The sequence below is a fragment of the Passer montanus genome, unplaced genomic scaffold (genome assembly GCF_014805655.1).
Source record: "Passer montanus isolate IOZ18808 unplaced genomic scaffold, ASM1480565v1 scaffold196, whole genome shotgun sequence".
Taxonomy (NCBI): Eukaryota; Metazoa; Chordata; class Aves; order Passeriformes; family Passeridae; genus Passer; species Passer montanus.
The window spans coordinates 331950-346536 of record NW_024366547.1 but is presented as its reverse complement, the minus strand read 5'-3'; the positions used below and the strand labels follow the sequence as shown (position 1 = coordinate 346536).

At 62.8% G+C, this 14587-nt stretch overlaps 4 protein-coding genes across 8 annotated transcripts in view; 2 read left to right on the top strand and 2 right to left on the bottom strand.

Annotated features, from left to right (window-relative positions):
• On the top strand, positions 1–4364 carry SAR1A (secretion associated Ras related GTPase 1A). The gene is made up of 6 exons (XM_039706739.1): positions 1–211; positions 978–1097; positions 1527–1592; positions 1987–2090; positions 2574–2705; positions 3293–4364. Exons 1-6 carry the CDS (start codon positions 154–156, stop codon positions 3407–3409), a joined length of 597 nt encoding a protein of 198 aa, XP_039562673.1. The 5' UTR covers positions 1–153; the 3' UTR covers positions 3410–4364.
• Positions 4365–4551: 187 nt separating this feature from the next.
• TYSND1 (trypsin like peroxisomal matrix peptidase 1) lies at positions 4552–6843 on the top strand. Its single transcript, XM_039706746.1, has 5 exons — positions 4552–4579; positions 4905–5757; positions 5845–5978; positions 6059–6244; positions 6386–6843. The coding sequence occupies exons 1-5, from the start codon at positions 4552–4554 to the stop codon at positions 6595–6597; spliced, it is 1413 nt and encodes a 470-aa protein (XP_039562680.1). The 3' UTR covers positions 6598–6843.
• Positions 6844–7286: 443 nt separating this feature from the next.
• Positions 7287–12686, bottom strand: SPOCK2 (SPARC (osteonectin), cwcv and kazal like domains proteoglycan 2). Its single transcript, XM_039706733.1, has 11 exons — positions 12581–12686; positions 10356–10364; positions 10125–10170; positions 9800–9914; positions 9631–9733; positions 9439–9547; positions 9244–9363; positions 8939–9157; positions 8237–8299; positions 7972–8109; positions 7287–7890 (listed from the first exon to the last, which is right to left on the bottom strand). The coding sequence occupies exons 1-11, from the start codon at positions 12653–12655 to the stop codon at positions 7745–7747; spliced, it is 1143 nt and encodes a 380-aa protein (XP_039562667.1). The 5' UTR covers positions 12656–12686; the 3' UTR covers positions 7287–7744.
• A 738-nt stretch (positions 12687–13424) lies between these two features.
• Positions 13425–14587, bottom strand: part of ASCC1 (activating signal cointegrator 1 complex subunit 1) — a 37540-nt gene continuing 36377 nt past the window's right edge. For 3 of the 5 annotated variants that reach the window (XM_039706725.1, XM_039706726.1, XM_039706728.1), the window contains one exon: positions 13436–13603. In XM_039706725.1, the coding sequence (XP_039562659.1) occupies positions 13451–13603 (153 nt within the window). In that variant the 3' untranslated portion in view covers positions 13436–13450. Of the gene's footprint in view, positions 13604–14587 lie in introns of all 5 variants that reach the window. The other 2 variants (XM_039706730.1, XM_039706732.1) reach the window with 2 other exon arrangements.

Here is a 14587-nt window from a genome sequence, read left to right as displayed (position 1 = left end):
GTCCCCCTCAGCCCGCTGGCCCCGCGGCCCCTTCGGCCCCGCTCCCCTTGGCCCCCGAGCCCTCCCGCTCCCCGCGACCGCGGCTCCCCGCGGGCGCCGACGCTTTGTGACCGGGCTTTGGGGTTTGTCCCCGCAGGCATTTCATTTCCAGAGATGTCTTTCATCTTCGAGTGGCTCTACAACGGCTTCAGCAGCGTCCTGCAGTTCCTAGGTAATGCCTGGGCAGCCCCCCCGGCTGGGTTTGGCTCTCCCGCTGGCAGCGCCCCGCAGCAGCGGGGGTGAGGGGTGTGGGGCGGCTCTGGCCCGGGCAGGCTCTGCTCAGGGGGCTCTGTACCAGTGAAGGGGCTTTCAGCCGGGGCAGAGACACTCGGGGAGTGTTTGGAGGCGTTGGGCTCCCACTTAGGGGTTTCTCCTGCCCTCTGGAAGCCTGAGGGCAGCTGGGCTGTCCGGGCAGAGGGAACCCCATCCTCCTCGTGCTCCTTCCAGAGTGCTGGGTTCCCGTGGAGCTCCTTGCTGGAGGGTGGGGTGCCCGTTCTCTTGAAGGGAGGGGAAAAGTCTTTAGGGGCTTTCCTGTGGCAGACACGACAAAAATCGGTTTATGCCAAGGAAACAACGCGCTGTTCCCTGCTTTGTGCTTTTTCCTGGACAACTGACTGCTGTTCTTTTATGAGTGTGTTAAATTTTCACATCTTTTGAGGAGACAGACTGATCCCTCTCTGCTGCACTCTGTCCTCTGCTGCTGGGATGGAGCAGAGGAAAGAGTGGGGTACAACAGGAGCTTAGGCAGTGTCCCTCGCTTGGGAGAAGCCTGTTTGAGCTGTGTGTGCTTCCCCTGCTGCCCGTGGCCGTGCTGGAAGCGTGCACAGGTGGCAGCAGAGCTCTGGGAAGGAAGGAAAGGCCTTCCCCAAAACAAGCAGCGTGGCGCTCCCCGTGAGCCCGCTGGAGTTCTCCTCTTGCTTTGCTCCTTCTCCTCGCAGGTTTGTACAAGAAGTCTGGAAAGCTGGTGTTCCTGGGCTTGGATAATGCAGGGAAAACCACTCTGCTGCACATGCTCAAGGATGACAGGCTGGGCCAGCACGTCCCCACGCTACATCCCAGTGAGTGTCCCTTACTGGGAAAAGCCTCTGGCAGGGAAGGCACCTTGGTGGCAGCTCTGCCTGGGGGTTTGGGGCTCTCAGAACTCCAGCTGAGGCTGCAGCTGCACTGTGGCTCCCCAGGCTGAAGTGGATCTGTGTTTTCCTCTCTAGAAATGCCCAGCAACTGGTGTGGCTCAATTAATAGAACGGGGAGATTTTCCTGATGAAAAACCTAATAAAGGATAATAATTGCAGGTTAAAAAGCTTCAGTGGGAAGCAGGAGAAATTATTTAAATTATTTTCTGCTGCTCATGATTTTGGGAAGCTGCTCCTCAATTCCATAGGAAGTTCAGGGAATTCCTTGTTGGAGGAGCATGTGTGATGCCCAAGAAATTCTGTCTGCCACAACTTCCTTGTTCTCCTGAATCCCACCTGTGTTTTCCATTTCAGCATCAGAGGAGCTGACGATTGCTGGAATGACCTTCACAACTTTTGATCTGGGTGGACATGAACAAGGTAAGGAAAAAATGCCCAAAAATTGATCCTGATGAGTGTCAGCAGTTAGCAGTGCCTAATTATTTTGTTGCCTGGATTTATTTATGGAACAACACGTGGAAGCAACCTCCTGGCTGTAGGTTTGCTTGGAAGGAAGTGCTGCCAGTTCGTGCCCTGCTGCCTGGAGTATTTTTAGCTGTGGAAGACTCAGATATAATTTAGTTTGGGCAGTTGCTGGATTTTTATTTCTGCGCTTTCTAGAAGTTTTAAACACAGGGGTTTTTTCCATTTTGTACACAAAACTATTGGAAGGAAGACACCCTGGCTAAAAAGGCAGCCATGGTTGCTGAGGTTTGGTGGATTGTTCCCTGTGTGGAGATTTCACAGGGCCGTGTTTGTCCCTTGTGTTTTCCAGCTCGCCGGGTCTGGAAAAACTACCTGCCTGCCATCAATGGGATTGTCTTCCTGGTGGACTGTGCAGATCACTCACGGCTTATGGAATCCAAAGTTGAGCTTAATGTAAATACACTTCTCTTCTTTCCCTTCTCCAAAAGCTCTGATCAGCTAAATTATGAATAGCAGCCATCTCTCCCAGAGCTGGAGGAGCCTGGGTGTCCTTGCTCTGGATTGGCCACAGGCACTTGGGTTCAGGGAGGCTCAGCTTGGACAGCAGCAGGAATTTCTGCATGGAAAGGGTGCTCAGGCCTTGGCAGGGGCTGCCCAGGGAGCTTTGCAGTGCCCATCCCTGCAGGTGTGCCAGGAAGGGCTGGAGGTGGCACTCAGTGCTCTGGGCTGGGGACAAGGTGGGCACTGGGCACAGCTGGGACTCCATGGGCTGGCAGGGATTTTCCAGCCTCAGGGACCCTGGGATTCTCCCACAGGAGCATGGAAGCCTCAGAAATGAGCCCTTGTTGGTCACAGAGCTCAAACAAAACCATTTTCTTCAGGCAGTGACTCCTTTTTCCACCTCTCTGCTCAACTCTTGTTGGCTCTTGCACGCAGGCATTGATGACAGATGAGACAATATCCAACGTGCCAATCCTGATCTTGGGGAACAAGATCGACAGACCAGAGGCCATCAGCGAGGAGAAGCTGCGCGAGATCTTCGGCCTCTACGGACAGACCACGGGAAAGGTAGGGAGGCATCCAGACCTTGGGCTGAGAGCTCGCCTGCTGCCTTGCAGGTGGAGCCCTGATGGAGCTGGTGCTGGGGATTTGACCACTAATTGGTCAAGGTGAATCAGGGATGATAGTGGTGGTGTGCCTGGAGGGAGCCTGGGAGAGACAGGCTGTTTGAAAGCCATGGAGTGGTGGGAGGACAAGAGGGAATGGCTTCCCACTGCCAGAGGGCAGGTTCAGATGGGAAACTGGGAAGAGATTCTTCCCTGGCAGGGTGGGCAGGCCCTGGCACAGGGTGCCCAGAGCAGCTGTGGCTGCCCCATCTCTGGAAGTGTTCAAGGCCAGGCTGGATGGGGCTTGGAGCAGCCTGGGACAGTGGGACCAGGCAGTGGGGTGGAATGAGGTGATCTTTAAGGTCCCTGCCAACCCAAACCTCTGGTGCTGCCCTTTTTGAGGAAAGTTCTGAGGCTGCTGGGATTGTCCAAAACGCAGCACACACACACAGGGCCTGCGAGAGGAGCTCCCTGGACGGCTGTGGCTCGCTGGGCGCTTCCCCGAGGGCACCAGGGGTGCAGGTGTGACTCCTGTTTGGATTTCCCCAGGGAAATGTGCCACTGAAGGACCTGAACGCTCGGCCCATGGAGGTGTTCATGTGCAGCGTGCTCAAGAGGCAAGGCTACGGGGAGGGCTTCCGCTGGCTATCGCAGTACATTGACTGACACTGGCACGGACACGAGTTGTACTCCTCTGGACTGATCCTCTTCACTTCAGCTTCCTATGGACTTTTCTATTAGAACGTGGAAGGCTTTCCAAGCGCATCCTGGCGTTGTCCAAGAGACTCCTGGTTTCCAGCTGCCCCTGTGGCACAGTGGTGACAGCCCTCTTTTCCAGGCACCGTTCTTCAGTTGTCCCTGCCCCTTGGGGGCCAGCGGGGCTGCTCCAGCCTGGGAAGGCAAAGCTCTGCACGCTGCAGTGTAACAGCTGAAAAAGAGAGCACGTCTCACCACTGTGCTTAATTGACTTCAAAAACAAACAAACAAAAACAGAAAAGGAAAAAGCAATTATATTTTTTAAAGAAAGTGTTAATGTAAATGGCGTCCCTTCTAACTTTTTAGTTTAACGTTCATCTTGTTTAGTCCAGAGTCTGGTTTAGGGTTTTTTAAAAATCTATTTAACGGTATTTAGATATTTCACAAATTACTGAACCAAGGTATCACGATATTAGAAGTCCTCAATAAACATAGCATTTGGGCTTAACTGAGCTGTAGGGTGGCTGTGCTGTGTCACGCTGACCGACGACGGCGCGGTGCCGTCGGGACTGAGGTGTGCAATCCCAGCTTCTTTAGTTTACAGGGATTTTTTGGTTTTTTCCTACTTGTGGAGGAGCACCTGGTGCAGGTGCTGGGGGTGGTGTGCAGTGGGAAGGGGCTGCCTGGTTCCCCCTCAGGCCAGACCCTCCGTTGAGGCTCCTCTGGCCACGCCATCAGTGTGAACCACGGAGCTGTTTTGGTTGCTGTAGCATGGAAGTGTTTGACATTTGCATATCATGAGGTGATTAATGTAGACTAAACCGGTTTCTTTTATACTCTCAACGGACTTTTTTTTTTTTAAATCTGAAGTTTCATTGCTGTCTGGCACTCATTTTCAGTTCAATAAAGACATGTCTCTCTCCTCCGAAGGGGCAAAGAGCCTCAGTCTGGCTTGGTGTTTGCTGGGCCTCGGGGCCATCAGAACACCAACCACAGAGTTCCGAAGTGTTTGGACAATGCTCTCAGGCACAGGGTGGGATTCCTGGGGCTGTCCTGTGCAGGGCCAGGAGCTGGACTCAATCCTTGTCTCTTCCAAGCAGGATATTCCGTCAATGATTGCATGGTTCTGTGACCTGCACGGTGCAGCCAGAGAGGGAAACTGAGGCAGGACAGAAGAGCCACTTGCCTCTGGGCTGGCAAGCAGGGAGAGCTCATGGCTGGCAGGGGCTTTGCTCTTGGTGTAAGGAGCCCAGACAGCCAGCAAGGGGCTGGGGGAAAACGGGGACTGGGCTTCGGCTCTGACTCCCGGTGTTCGGGGGGATTTTAGCTCTCCCAAAGGGATCCTCCCAGTCCTGGAGCCTCTGTTGGAAATAAAGGCTTGGGGCTCGTTTGTGCTGCGGGAGCGGCTGGAAGCGAGCGTGGCTGTGGGGTGTCGGGGCCGAGGGTCCCGGCTCTCCGAGGGCAGCAGGGCTGGAGGGGCGGCTCCGAGCAGGCATTCCCGGTGCGCGGGAGCCGCTCCGGGCGGGCATTCCCGGTGCGCGGGAGCCGCTCCGGGCGGGCGTTCCCGGTGTGCGGGAGCCGCTCCGGGCGGGCGTTCCCGGTGTGCGGGGCCGCTCCGGGCGGGCGTTCCCGGTGTGCGGGGCCGCTCCGGGCGGGCTGGCGCGGGCCGAGCCGTGGCGCTTCGGAGAGGAGGAGGCGGGCAGCGAGCCGCGGGCGCTGCCCTGGTTCGCCTGGCTGCGGGTGCCCGCGCTGGACGCGCCCGAGGGCGGCTGGGCGTTGCGGGCCAGCGCCGGCTGCCTGCGCAAGGGGCAGGCGCTGCTGGCCTGCGGGTCCCCCTTCGGCGACCTGTGCCCTGAGCTCTTCCTCAACACGCTGAGCCGCGGCGTGGTCAGCAACCTGGCGGGCGAGGAGAACGCCCTGGTGCTCACCGACGCCCGCTGCCTGCCCGGCACCGAGGGCGGCGCCGCCTTCGTGCCCTCGCCCGGCGGGCCGCGCGTGGTGGCCGTGATCGCCGCCTCCTTCTGCTGGAAGGGCGCCGAGTGGGTCGGGCTGACGCTGCTCTGCTCGCTGGCCGCCATCCTGCGCAGCAGCGCCGCCGTCCTGGGCGAAGCCGGGATCGCGGTGCCGCCGGTGCCGGCGTGGGTGGCCGCGGTGCCGGCGAGCAGCGGGCGGGACCCGCTGGGCTGGACGGCGCTGGTGGAGTGCGGGACCACCTGGGGCTCCGGGGTGCTGCTGGCACCGAGGATGCTCCTCACCTGCCGGCACGTCGTGCAGGCCGGAGCCCCGCTCCGTGTGACAGCGGCGGCCGGCCCCGGCCAGTGAGTGCGGCTGTGCCCCCCAGCCTTAACCCCCCGTCCCGACCCTGCGTGTCCCCCGCCGTGACACCTCGCTGTCTGTGTCCTTAGGGATGCCGCCGTGCTCGGCGGACGCGTGGTGTTTGCCACCGAGGAGTCGTCCCCCTTCGACGTGGCCGTGGTGGAGCTGGAGGAGAGCGTGCCAGGCTTTGTCCCGCCGTGCCTGGCCAGCACCTTCCTCCCAGGTGAGCGCCGGGGGGACGCGGGCTGTTGGGCAGGGGCCGCCTCGCCCCCTTGCACCCACCTGCTGCCTCCGCCGTGCCAGGAGAAGAGGTGAGCGTGGTGGGCTTCGGGGCGCTGGGGCCGGCGTGCGGCCCCTCGGTGACAGCGGGCATCCTCTCGGCCGTGGTGGCGGTGGCCGGGCGCCCCGTCATGCTGCAGACCACCTGCGCCGTGCACGGCGGCTCCAGCGGCGGGCCCCTCGTCTCCTCCCGCAGTGGCTCCCTCATGGGTAAGCCTGGGGTGTCCCATAGGTAGGTGTGGGGGTCCCATGGGTAAGCCAGGGGTGTCCCCGCGGGCAGGGGTAGGGGTCCCATGGGTGTCCCCCGGCCGGACCCCGTGACGTGGGCCCCTCTCCCTCCCTCCCCGCCAGGCATCGTGGCCAGCAACACGCGGGACACCACTGCGGGGGCCACCTACCCCCACCTCAACTTCTGCATCCCCATCACCGTCCTGCAGCCCCTCGTGGCGCGCTACCGCCGCACCGGCGACCCCGCTGCCTTCGCCGGGCTCAACCGGGAGGGTGAGGGGGTGAGGGCGACTTGGCAGCTGCACCAGCGGCCAGGACCCCCCAGCAAGCTCTGAGCCCCTCGCGGGGTGTCCTGTGCAGGGACCGAGGTGCCAGGGACCGAGGTGCCAGGGGTGGGGCTGCCCCCTCCCCTCTTTGGCTCAGGGGTTCAGGGCCCAAGTGCCTGCAGTCCACAGGGCACCCTGGGGCAGGGGATATGGCACGGTGCCTTTGACAGCTGCTGACAACCCCAAAATGGGGAGGTTTGGGGTCTGTATTACTGTTGTATTTTCTCCCTGGGGCCATAAATGCTGTGAGTTGAGGCCCTGGTGTCCCGTGTGCTGAGTGGCTGCAGGGAGGGGAGGGGTGGAGGCTCTCACTGGGGTGTGGGTTGGGTTCTGGGGGGCAGGTTGGTCCTGTGAGGGATATTCTGGGTCAGGGATAGGATTGGGTTGGGTCTTGTTTGGGGTTGGGGTAAAGCATGGGGAGGGAGGGCACTTCCGAGTCCTTCCATGGCTTCTGCCCCTGTGAAAAGGGAAGCTTTGGGGTCATGGGGAGGGTCAGGAGCTGGGGAGGGGACGCGTCCCTGGGGAGGGAGGCAGTTCCAGCTTCATGGCAGCAGAGTGCAGGAACCAAACCCAGGGCACTGACAGTGGGGCACTCGTACCCCAAGCTGCTCCCCAGCCCTGCTGCCTGCAGGGCACAGCACCACAGCACCCCTGCCCAGGACAGCCCTGCGGGGCCGGGGGAGGAACGGGCGGGCGAGTGTTTGACACAGCACGGGGTATTTATTTCACAGCCGCTACACAACGCCGGGGCCGGGGCAGCCACGCAAGCACAACATGAGGGGGGATGCGGGGAGGACAGGGGGCAGCTTATCTATACGAGGGTTTCTTGGTTTTTTTTTTTGTTTGTTTTTTCCTTTTTTTTTTTTTCCCACTTTTATTAGCGCCATTTGCCCGGTTGAAGACCACGCAGCAGCACACTAGGCCTACAAGGCTCTACCCAAAAGAAAAAAAAAAAAAAAAAAGCTCAAATTCGCATGAGAGCGGCCCCCCCGCCCCGCTCGCCCCCTCCCCGGGCGAGCGCCCCGTTGCCCCGTCCCACACGGGACCGGAGGGGGGAGCACCCACCCCATGGCACACCGGCAGCGGGGGGCTCACGGGGACCCCCGGCTGGGGGGCTGCCTCCCGGCCGTGCCGCCCACCGGGCTCTCCTGCTCCTCTACCAGATGTAGCCGCCGTCGTCGCCCTCGCCCGCTTCGCCCTCCTCTTCCTCGCCTTCCTCGCCCGCCTCCTCCGGCTCCTTCTCCTCCTCGTCCTCCCAGCCCACGCTGCTGCCGAAGTCTCCCGAAAACCCCGTTGCTTCGTCTGGAGGGGCGAGCAGCAGAGGTTGGGGGCGGCCCCGGGCTGCGGCCCCGTGCCCAGGCGGGCAATGCCCGCTGCTCTCACCGCAGTCGGGGCTGCCGTGCCCGCGGGTGCCCGTCAGCTCGGCCCCGTGCTGGTCCACGCACCAGCACTCGCCGCCGCCCGGCTCGCACTGCGCCCGCCGGTAGTAGCCATCCTCATCGCAGCTGGGGATGAAGGTGCCTGCAGGGAAGCCATGGCCCCCCACCCCCCCAAAGACGTGCAGTGCCAGAGCCCCCCGGGGAGATCCCCGTCCTCATCCCAGCGCGGGGCACTGCCGGGGGGAAGGGCCCTGGGGTGCCCCACTCACCCAGCTTTTTTTTGGTTGCTTCTTGGATCTGGATCTTCTCCAGCTCCCTGAGACAGGGCGGCTCTGCAGCAACACCACATGTTGCTCTTAGGGTGGGCACGAGGGACCCCTCATCCCACACAGCGTGTGCCCCCAAACCCACAGCATTCATCGCTGTGGTGTGCATCCCCCAGAACTCCACGTCTCCCCATGGAGTGCATCCCCCAGACCACACAGCGTGCATTGCCCATGGGGTGCATCCCCATCATGTGCACCCACCCTGGCCCATGGAGTACATCCCCAGCTCCACAGTGTGTATCCCTCTGGCCCATGGAATCCCTCAGGATGCACATCCCCCTTAACACAAGACGTGCTTCCCCATGCCCCACAGCATGCATCCTCACCATGGTTTCCAGCCCCCCAAACCCTGTGGTGCACCTCTCCCCCTAAGGCAAACATCCCACAGCCACCCCAAACCCACAGCAAGGGTGCCCATTACCCCATGACATACATCCCCCCATGGTGTACATCCCCCAGTCCCGCAGCATGGGATGGATCCCCCCAACCTCACGAGGTACAACCCCGATCCCACAGCATGGATTCCCCAATGCGTGGCACGCATCCCACAGGACACAGATCCCCCAGCCCCAGGGGGTGCCTCCTCCTGGCCCCGTGCTGTCCATCCCCGGCCCCTCAGCGCCATGTCCCCCTGTCCTGACGCACTTTCCCTCCAGAAGCAGAAGCACCACTCGGGGGCGGAGACGCGGCCGTCCTTGGAGGTGTCGCAGGAGTTGAAGAAGGCGCGGATGCACACCTCGTACTTGTCCAGGTTGATGGCGGCCAGCTCGGCCGCCTCCAGGAAGAGGTCCCCGCTGGTGTCCAGCCGGGCGAACATCCACCCCACCGCCTCCTTGCAGGTGGCCGCCACGCTCCTCTCCAGCGCTGCAGGGCAGGACGAAGCCCGTGGCTGCCCGGCCCCCCCGGGGACAGCAGCCCACGTCCCCTCCCCGTGTGGCAGGGACAGGTACCGGAGGTGGGGCTGGCGGGCAGCCCCCCGGAGCCGTTCTGCTTGGCGTTCTCCCGCAGGAGCTGGAACCAGTCGCGCAGACGGTCACCCAGGTCGGCCAGGTCCTGCCCGGTGCACAGTTCTGGGGGTGCAGCGGGGCAGCGTCAGGCCGGGCAGCGCTCGGGGACCGTCCCCCGGAGCGCCGCACCCCGCTCACCTTGCTTGCTGTCGCCGGCAGGGCTGTGCGGGGTCGGGCAGGGGCACTGCCCCTCGCACCGCACCGTCAGCTGCTTGCTGGCCAGGCACGCCTGCTGCTCCAGCTTGCACTGCGGGGCGGCAGCGGGGCGTCGGCGGGGGGACACGGCGGGGACACGGGGCCCCGTCCCCGCGGCGGTGCCGCCGTCCTTACCGCCGAGCTGTAGGTGTGGCCGTCGGAGCCGCAGACGGCGGCCACCGGGGCGGCGTGGCAGGGCTTGCAGCCGCCGTGCGCCTTGGGGCCCAGCGGCTTGATCCTGCGGGGCGAGAGGGTGCTGAGCCCCGCCCGGGCCGCTCCCCGCCCCGCCCGGGCCCGCCCCTACCTGTGCTCCAGCTTCTTGCGGCTGATGCACATGGCGCGCTGGTAGCCCTGCGCCACGCACACCTTGTGCCGGCTGCACTTCACCTTCTGGCACGGGTCCTTGGTGGTGTCCAGGGCTGCGGGGGGACAGGCGCTGGGGCAGGCGGGGAGCCCCGGGGGAGCCCCGGCCAGCAGCCGGCCCGGCACCGGCTGCTGCTGCCCGGCTCCACCCCCCCAGCACCGCTCCGGAAGGGAAAAGGCCGGGGGTGCAAGCGACCCGCCCCGACCCCCCATAGTGGCTGGCACCGAGCCCACTGAGCTCCATCCCAAACCCATCCCAGCGGTACCTTCATCCCCGGGCTGGTTGTCCTCCCAGCTCTTGATGTAGTCATCCTGCGAATTGGGGAGAGCCTGCATGAGTGCAGGGGGCGGGAAAGGTGACACCGGGCCAGGCGTGCCATCAGCCGGCTCGGGGCCAGGGGTGCACACAGCCCCTGGGCACCCCCACAGCGGCAGGGACGGGAGCAGCTCCCCCCACAAGCGGGGTGTCACCCCCTCGGCAGCCCCTCCAGGCTCACCTCCACCTCCTGGCGGCACGGCAGCGAGACGGCCCAGCCGGCACCGACAGAAGAAAAACAGAGAGAGAGAGTGCCCACCGTCAGCCCCGGGACAGCCGAAGCCCCCGGCCCCAGCCCACAGTGACAGCGGGGCACCCCGACATTCCGGTGCCCAGAGCTCTGCCCTGCATATCACTGGCACCGACCATCAACGTGCTCCCCCACATCTGGTTCCAGACCTGTAATCCTGGAGGAATTACACAGGACAAAGCCTTCCCCCATGAGCCAGCTGGGAAAGCCAGGGAATACGCATGGAAATGGCATTGGGTGGAGGAAGCCCTCGGGAGCCCAGTGAGCACCTCAGGGGATCCCCATGGTGCTGCCACCCCGGTTCTTCAGCCGTGGGCCAAGATGGATGTGGCTGCCAGGGGAGGCAGGACTGCTCCCGCAGGACCCCGAAAGCATCCCGGGGGTGTGGGGGAGTAGCAGGGACTCAAACCCGCCCACCCCACGGGACACTCCGGGGTGAGCTTTGCCACAAGGCAGGAGCATGCCTGCCGCCCTGGGGAGGCTGGGCAGGGTTTGGGATGGCAGCAGGAAGCGGCGGCACGGGAGGCAGCTCCGGAGGGGATGTCTCGCTCCGGCACCGCAATCGATAGCCGCGCTCCCGTGCCGTGATTGGTAACACTGCGGCGCCCGGCAGCTCCCTGCGGCGCGGGTCCCGCCCGTGCATCCCCCTCCGGAGCTGCTCGGTCAAAAACCCCACAAATCCATGGATTTGCTTATTAATCCAAGCTAACCGCCAGCAGGGCTGCAGCCCCCCCAGCGCGGCAGCCGTGCCACGGCAGGGTGGGCCCGACGTGTGCTGCCTGCGCCCGGGGATGGGCATCCCTGCATCCCTCCTCCGCTCTGAACCCCCCGAGGATGGGCATCCCTGCATCCCTCCTCGGCCCTGAACTCCGGGGATGGGCATCCCTGCATCCCTCCCCGGCCCTGAACCCCCCGAGGATGGGCATCCCTGCATCCCTCCTCGGCCCCGAACCCCAGGGATGGGCATCCCTGCATCCCTCCTCGGCCCTGAACCCTGGGGATGCTCAGTGCCATGGGGGCACATCCACAAGTGCTCCCCTCGAGCACCCACAGCCATCCAGGTCCCAGGTGCCCAGTGTCAGCATTGGCCAGCGGGGGTGTTGGGGGCAGGGGTCTCCAGGGGAGGAATTTACACCTTTGCACCCTCGTCCTTGCTCTGTCCCCCAGCTGGTTTATTTCGGGGGTGGTGCCCCCTGCCCTGCGGTGGGCACACCTTGCTTGCCATCATCCATCCATCCATCCATCCATCCATCCATCCATCCATCCATCCATCCATCCATCCCCTCCTCGCTGCCAAGGTGAACCCGAGTGTGCATCTGAACAAAGACCACAGGGGCTGGCTCGGGGTGTGCCCCCTCCCTGCCCGGCTGCTGCAGGTGTCCTGGGTCTCCCCAGGATGGGGCTGCAGCACCGCGTCCCCCACCCTGCAGGACATGAGCAGGAGATGTAAAACGAGCTCAGGAAAAACCCTGACTGCCCCATCATTTTAAGGGCTGCAGCTAAATGCCATCGAGGCTGTAACAGCGAGGGGTGACAGGATCCCGAGCCCGGCGTGCCAGGTGTGCCAGCGCTCCTCCAGCAGTGCCTGCATCCTCATCCTCCCTGCCTCGCGTCCCCCACATCCCCAGGGGCACCACCCGGCCCCGGCTGCGGCACCGCGCGGGGCTCCGGAGACACCCGCGGGGCTCGGGGAGCGGGGTCCGGGGGATGCTCGTGCCCTGGCACGGGCTGGGCTGCCACCGAGGCTTTCGGGCCACGGCGCAGCCCCCGCAAGGGGCGGGCGGGCCCTGCCTGCACCCCCGTGCGGGGCACGGGGAGAGGGCGCAGAGGACAGCACCCCCGGTCACCGGAGAGAGTCGCTTTGGCACCAAGCCCTGGCCATGGAGGCATCGGCGTAAGCCACGCAGCTTTGGCGTCGGGCAGGGAGGCGGCGGCGCTGCCGGAGCCGGTGAGCATCCCCCGGGTACCGGGGCCGCGGAGCATCCCCCGGTACCGGGGCCGGCAGCCGCCCACGGCCGCGGCGGGATGCGGGCACCGCCGAGCATCCCCGGGCGCCCGCGGCGGGGGGGGCGGGAGCGCGGGGAGCGCGGGGAGGGGGCTCCCGGTGCCCGGCAGCGCGTCCCGCGCCCCCCGCCCCGCTGCCGGCGCGGACTCACGTCTCGGAAGCGGTTCCAGTGCTTGATCCTGCCGCCGTACTGGGAGATGGACGAGAGCCACTGCTCGTCCTCCATGAAATTGCCGGGGCTCTCCCCCGCCGCGGCGGGCCCGCTCGGCACGGCTCGGCACGGCCGCAGCACCGGCCCCCTTCTGGCCCCACCCTGCACCCTCGTCCTTGGCCTGTCCCCGGCCCGCGCCCCTCATCGTGCGCCCCGCATCTCCTGCCACACCCCCGACCTGAAGTTCTCGTCCTGCTCTCCTGGTCCCTACCGCGTCCCCATCCTCCATCCCCGACACACCCCCTTCCCGCATCCTCTATCTTGCATTCCTGGTCCTTATCTGGTCTCATTCCACATCCCCCACCCAGCATCCCCTGCCTCGCCCCTGTGCTGCACCCCTCATTCATGGTCGGTACCGAGTCCCCATCCTGCATCCCCCATCCCCCATCCCCATCACATCTCCATTCTGCATCCTTGGCTCCATCCCACATCCAATGTCCTGCAGCCCTTGGTCCCTGCCAGGTCCCCATCTCACATCCCCCATGCTGCATTCCCTGTCACATCCCCATCCAGCACCAGTCCTGCCACATCCCTCATTCTTATCCATCATGCATCCCCCATTCCTTCCACACCCCCATCCTGCATCCCCAGTCCCTACTGCTCCCCTACCCCACAGCTCCTCATCCCTGCCATCTCCCAGCCTCCAACCCCTCTCCCTGTGATGCCCACACTGTGGTGCCCATTCCTTGGCCATCCCAGCACAGCATTTTAAGGGCTCCAGGGAAGACTCCCCACTATCCCAAGGTTTTTGCTTTTGGATTTTCCCCTCTTCTCAGCGGGGGGAAATCAGGGTAGGCAACAAGTGACAACTCACCCCAGCTGCAGCTCCTTCACAGCCTCAGCTGGGGATGCCACAGCGCACATCCAGCTTCTCTTCTCCCTGCCAGGATGCTCGGGATGGGAAGGATAACTGCCAGCAAGCCCCAGTGATGTCAGGCAAAAGATCAGAATCCTTAATTCTGCCTGGGGAAGGAGGTGTGAAATGAATTTTGCTGTGCCAGGCTAGAGCAGCGGGATAAGCTGCTTACCAGCGAAATTCAACCAACTTCCCAAAGAATTGTCACTAAAACATGTTTACACAAGTGGGAAGAGGAGGAGTATGCTCCAGTTGTCAAAAACCCGTGTTTGCCTCAACTTCTGGGTGAGAGTCGTTAAGAACTCATCAGGCAGAAGCTTCCCAAGGTGCATCTCCCCTTTCCTGGTGGCTGCGTGAGCAGCTCCCGGGTCTGTTCCAAAGAGATTTGCCAAGTACCTCTTCAGGCTGGCGGAAAGATGACAGCAACTGGTGTTAAGTGCTCTCAGCACCTCCCTGTGAGTGCGTGCTGTGCTCTGCTCCCCGAGGGAACCGTTTGGAAGGCGGCTTCTGGAGAGCACAGAGGCGTTCTGACGCCAAGGAAAAGGACACAAACAGCGCGATGGCTGTAGCTGGGTACAAGCAAGGGCACCCAGCAAAAGCACAGATGATTTGATTGCCTGACAGGCTGGCTTGAAAGCAGACAGGCAATTTGGTCAGGGAAACATAAACAGCAACACATCTGGGGGGGAAAAGAATAGCAATCCCAATTCCCGAATGACTCCCGCTGCTGTTTGTGCATGGCCAAACAGCCAGCTCACTCTGGAGGGAGGAAATGGGGCGAAGACCTCTTAGAAATGATCACTACGACATGTGGAGCACCCCTATCCCTGGCTGAGACACTCTCCACCTCTACCACAGCATGATTCCATATCCACAGAAGCAACCAGGAATGGGCAGCAGCACCTGTTCAGTTACAAAACACCCAAGCACCAGCACCTTCCATTTTCCAAAGCGTTCATCCTAGGGCAAGCTGAAATCCTGTGTCGCTATTTTTACCAAACGTGGAGATTTACAGGAAAAAAACAACGTTGTCTTGAGATCTCTGAAGGATTCACAATGGAATCAAAGAGCTTGGTGCTGCTTTTAATGGA

Coding starts and splice junctions, on each gene's coding strand:
- SPOCK2 (XM_039706733.1), bottom strand. CDS start 12,655: ATGGAGGACGAGCAGTGGCTCTCGTCCATCTCCCAGTACGGCGGCAGG. Junction 9,364..9,438: donor TGCCGGCGACAGCAAGCAAG/GTGAGCGGGGTG, acceptor CTGCACCCCCAG/AACTGTGCACCGGGCAGGAC. Junction 7,891..7,971: donor GCACGGCAGCCCCGACTGCG/GTGAGAGCAGCG, acceptor TCGCCCCTCCAG/ACGAAGCAACGGGGTTTTCG.
- TYSND1 (XM_039706746.1), top strand. CDS start 4,552: ATGATTGCATGGTTCTGTGACCTGCACG. Junction 4,580..4,904: donor ATGGTTCTGTGACCTGCACG/GTGCAGCCAGAG, acceptor CTCCGAGGGCAG/CAGGGCTGGAGGGGCGGCTC. Junction 5,758..5,844: donor GCGGCGGCCGGCCCCGGCCA/GTGAGTGCGGCT, acceptor CTGTGTCCTTAG/GGATGCCGCCGTGCTCGGCG.
- SAR1A (XM_039706739.1), top strand. CDS start 154: ATGTCTTTCATCTTCGAGTGGCTCTACAACGGCTTCAGCAGCGTCCTG. Junction 1,593..1,986: donor TCTGGGTGGACATGAACAAG/GTAAGGAAAAAA, acceptor TGTGTTTTCCAG/CTCGCCGGGTCTGGAAAAAC. Junction 2,706..3,292: donor ACGGACAGACCACGGGAAAG/GTAGGGAGGCAT, acceptor GGATTTCCCCAG/GGAAATGTGCCACTGAAGGA.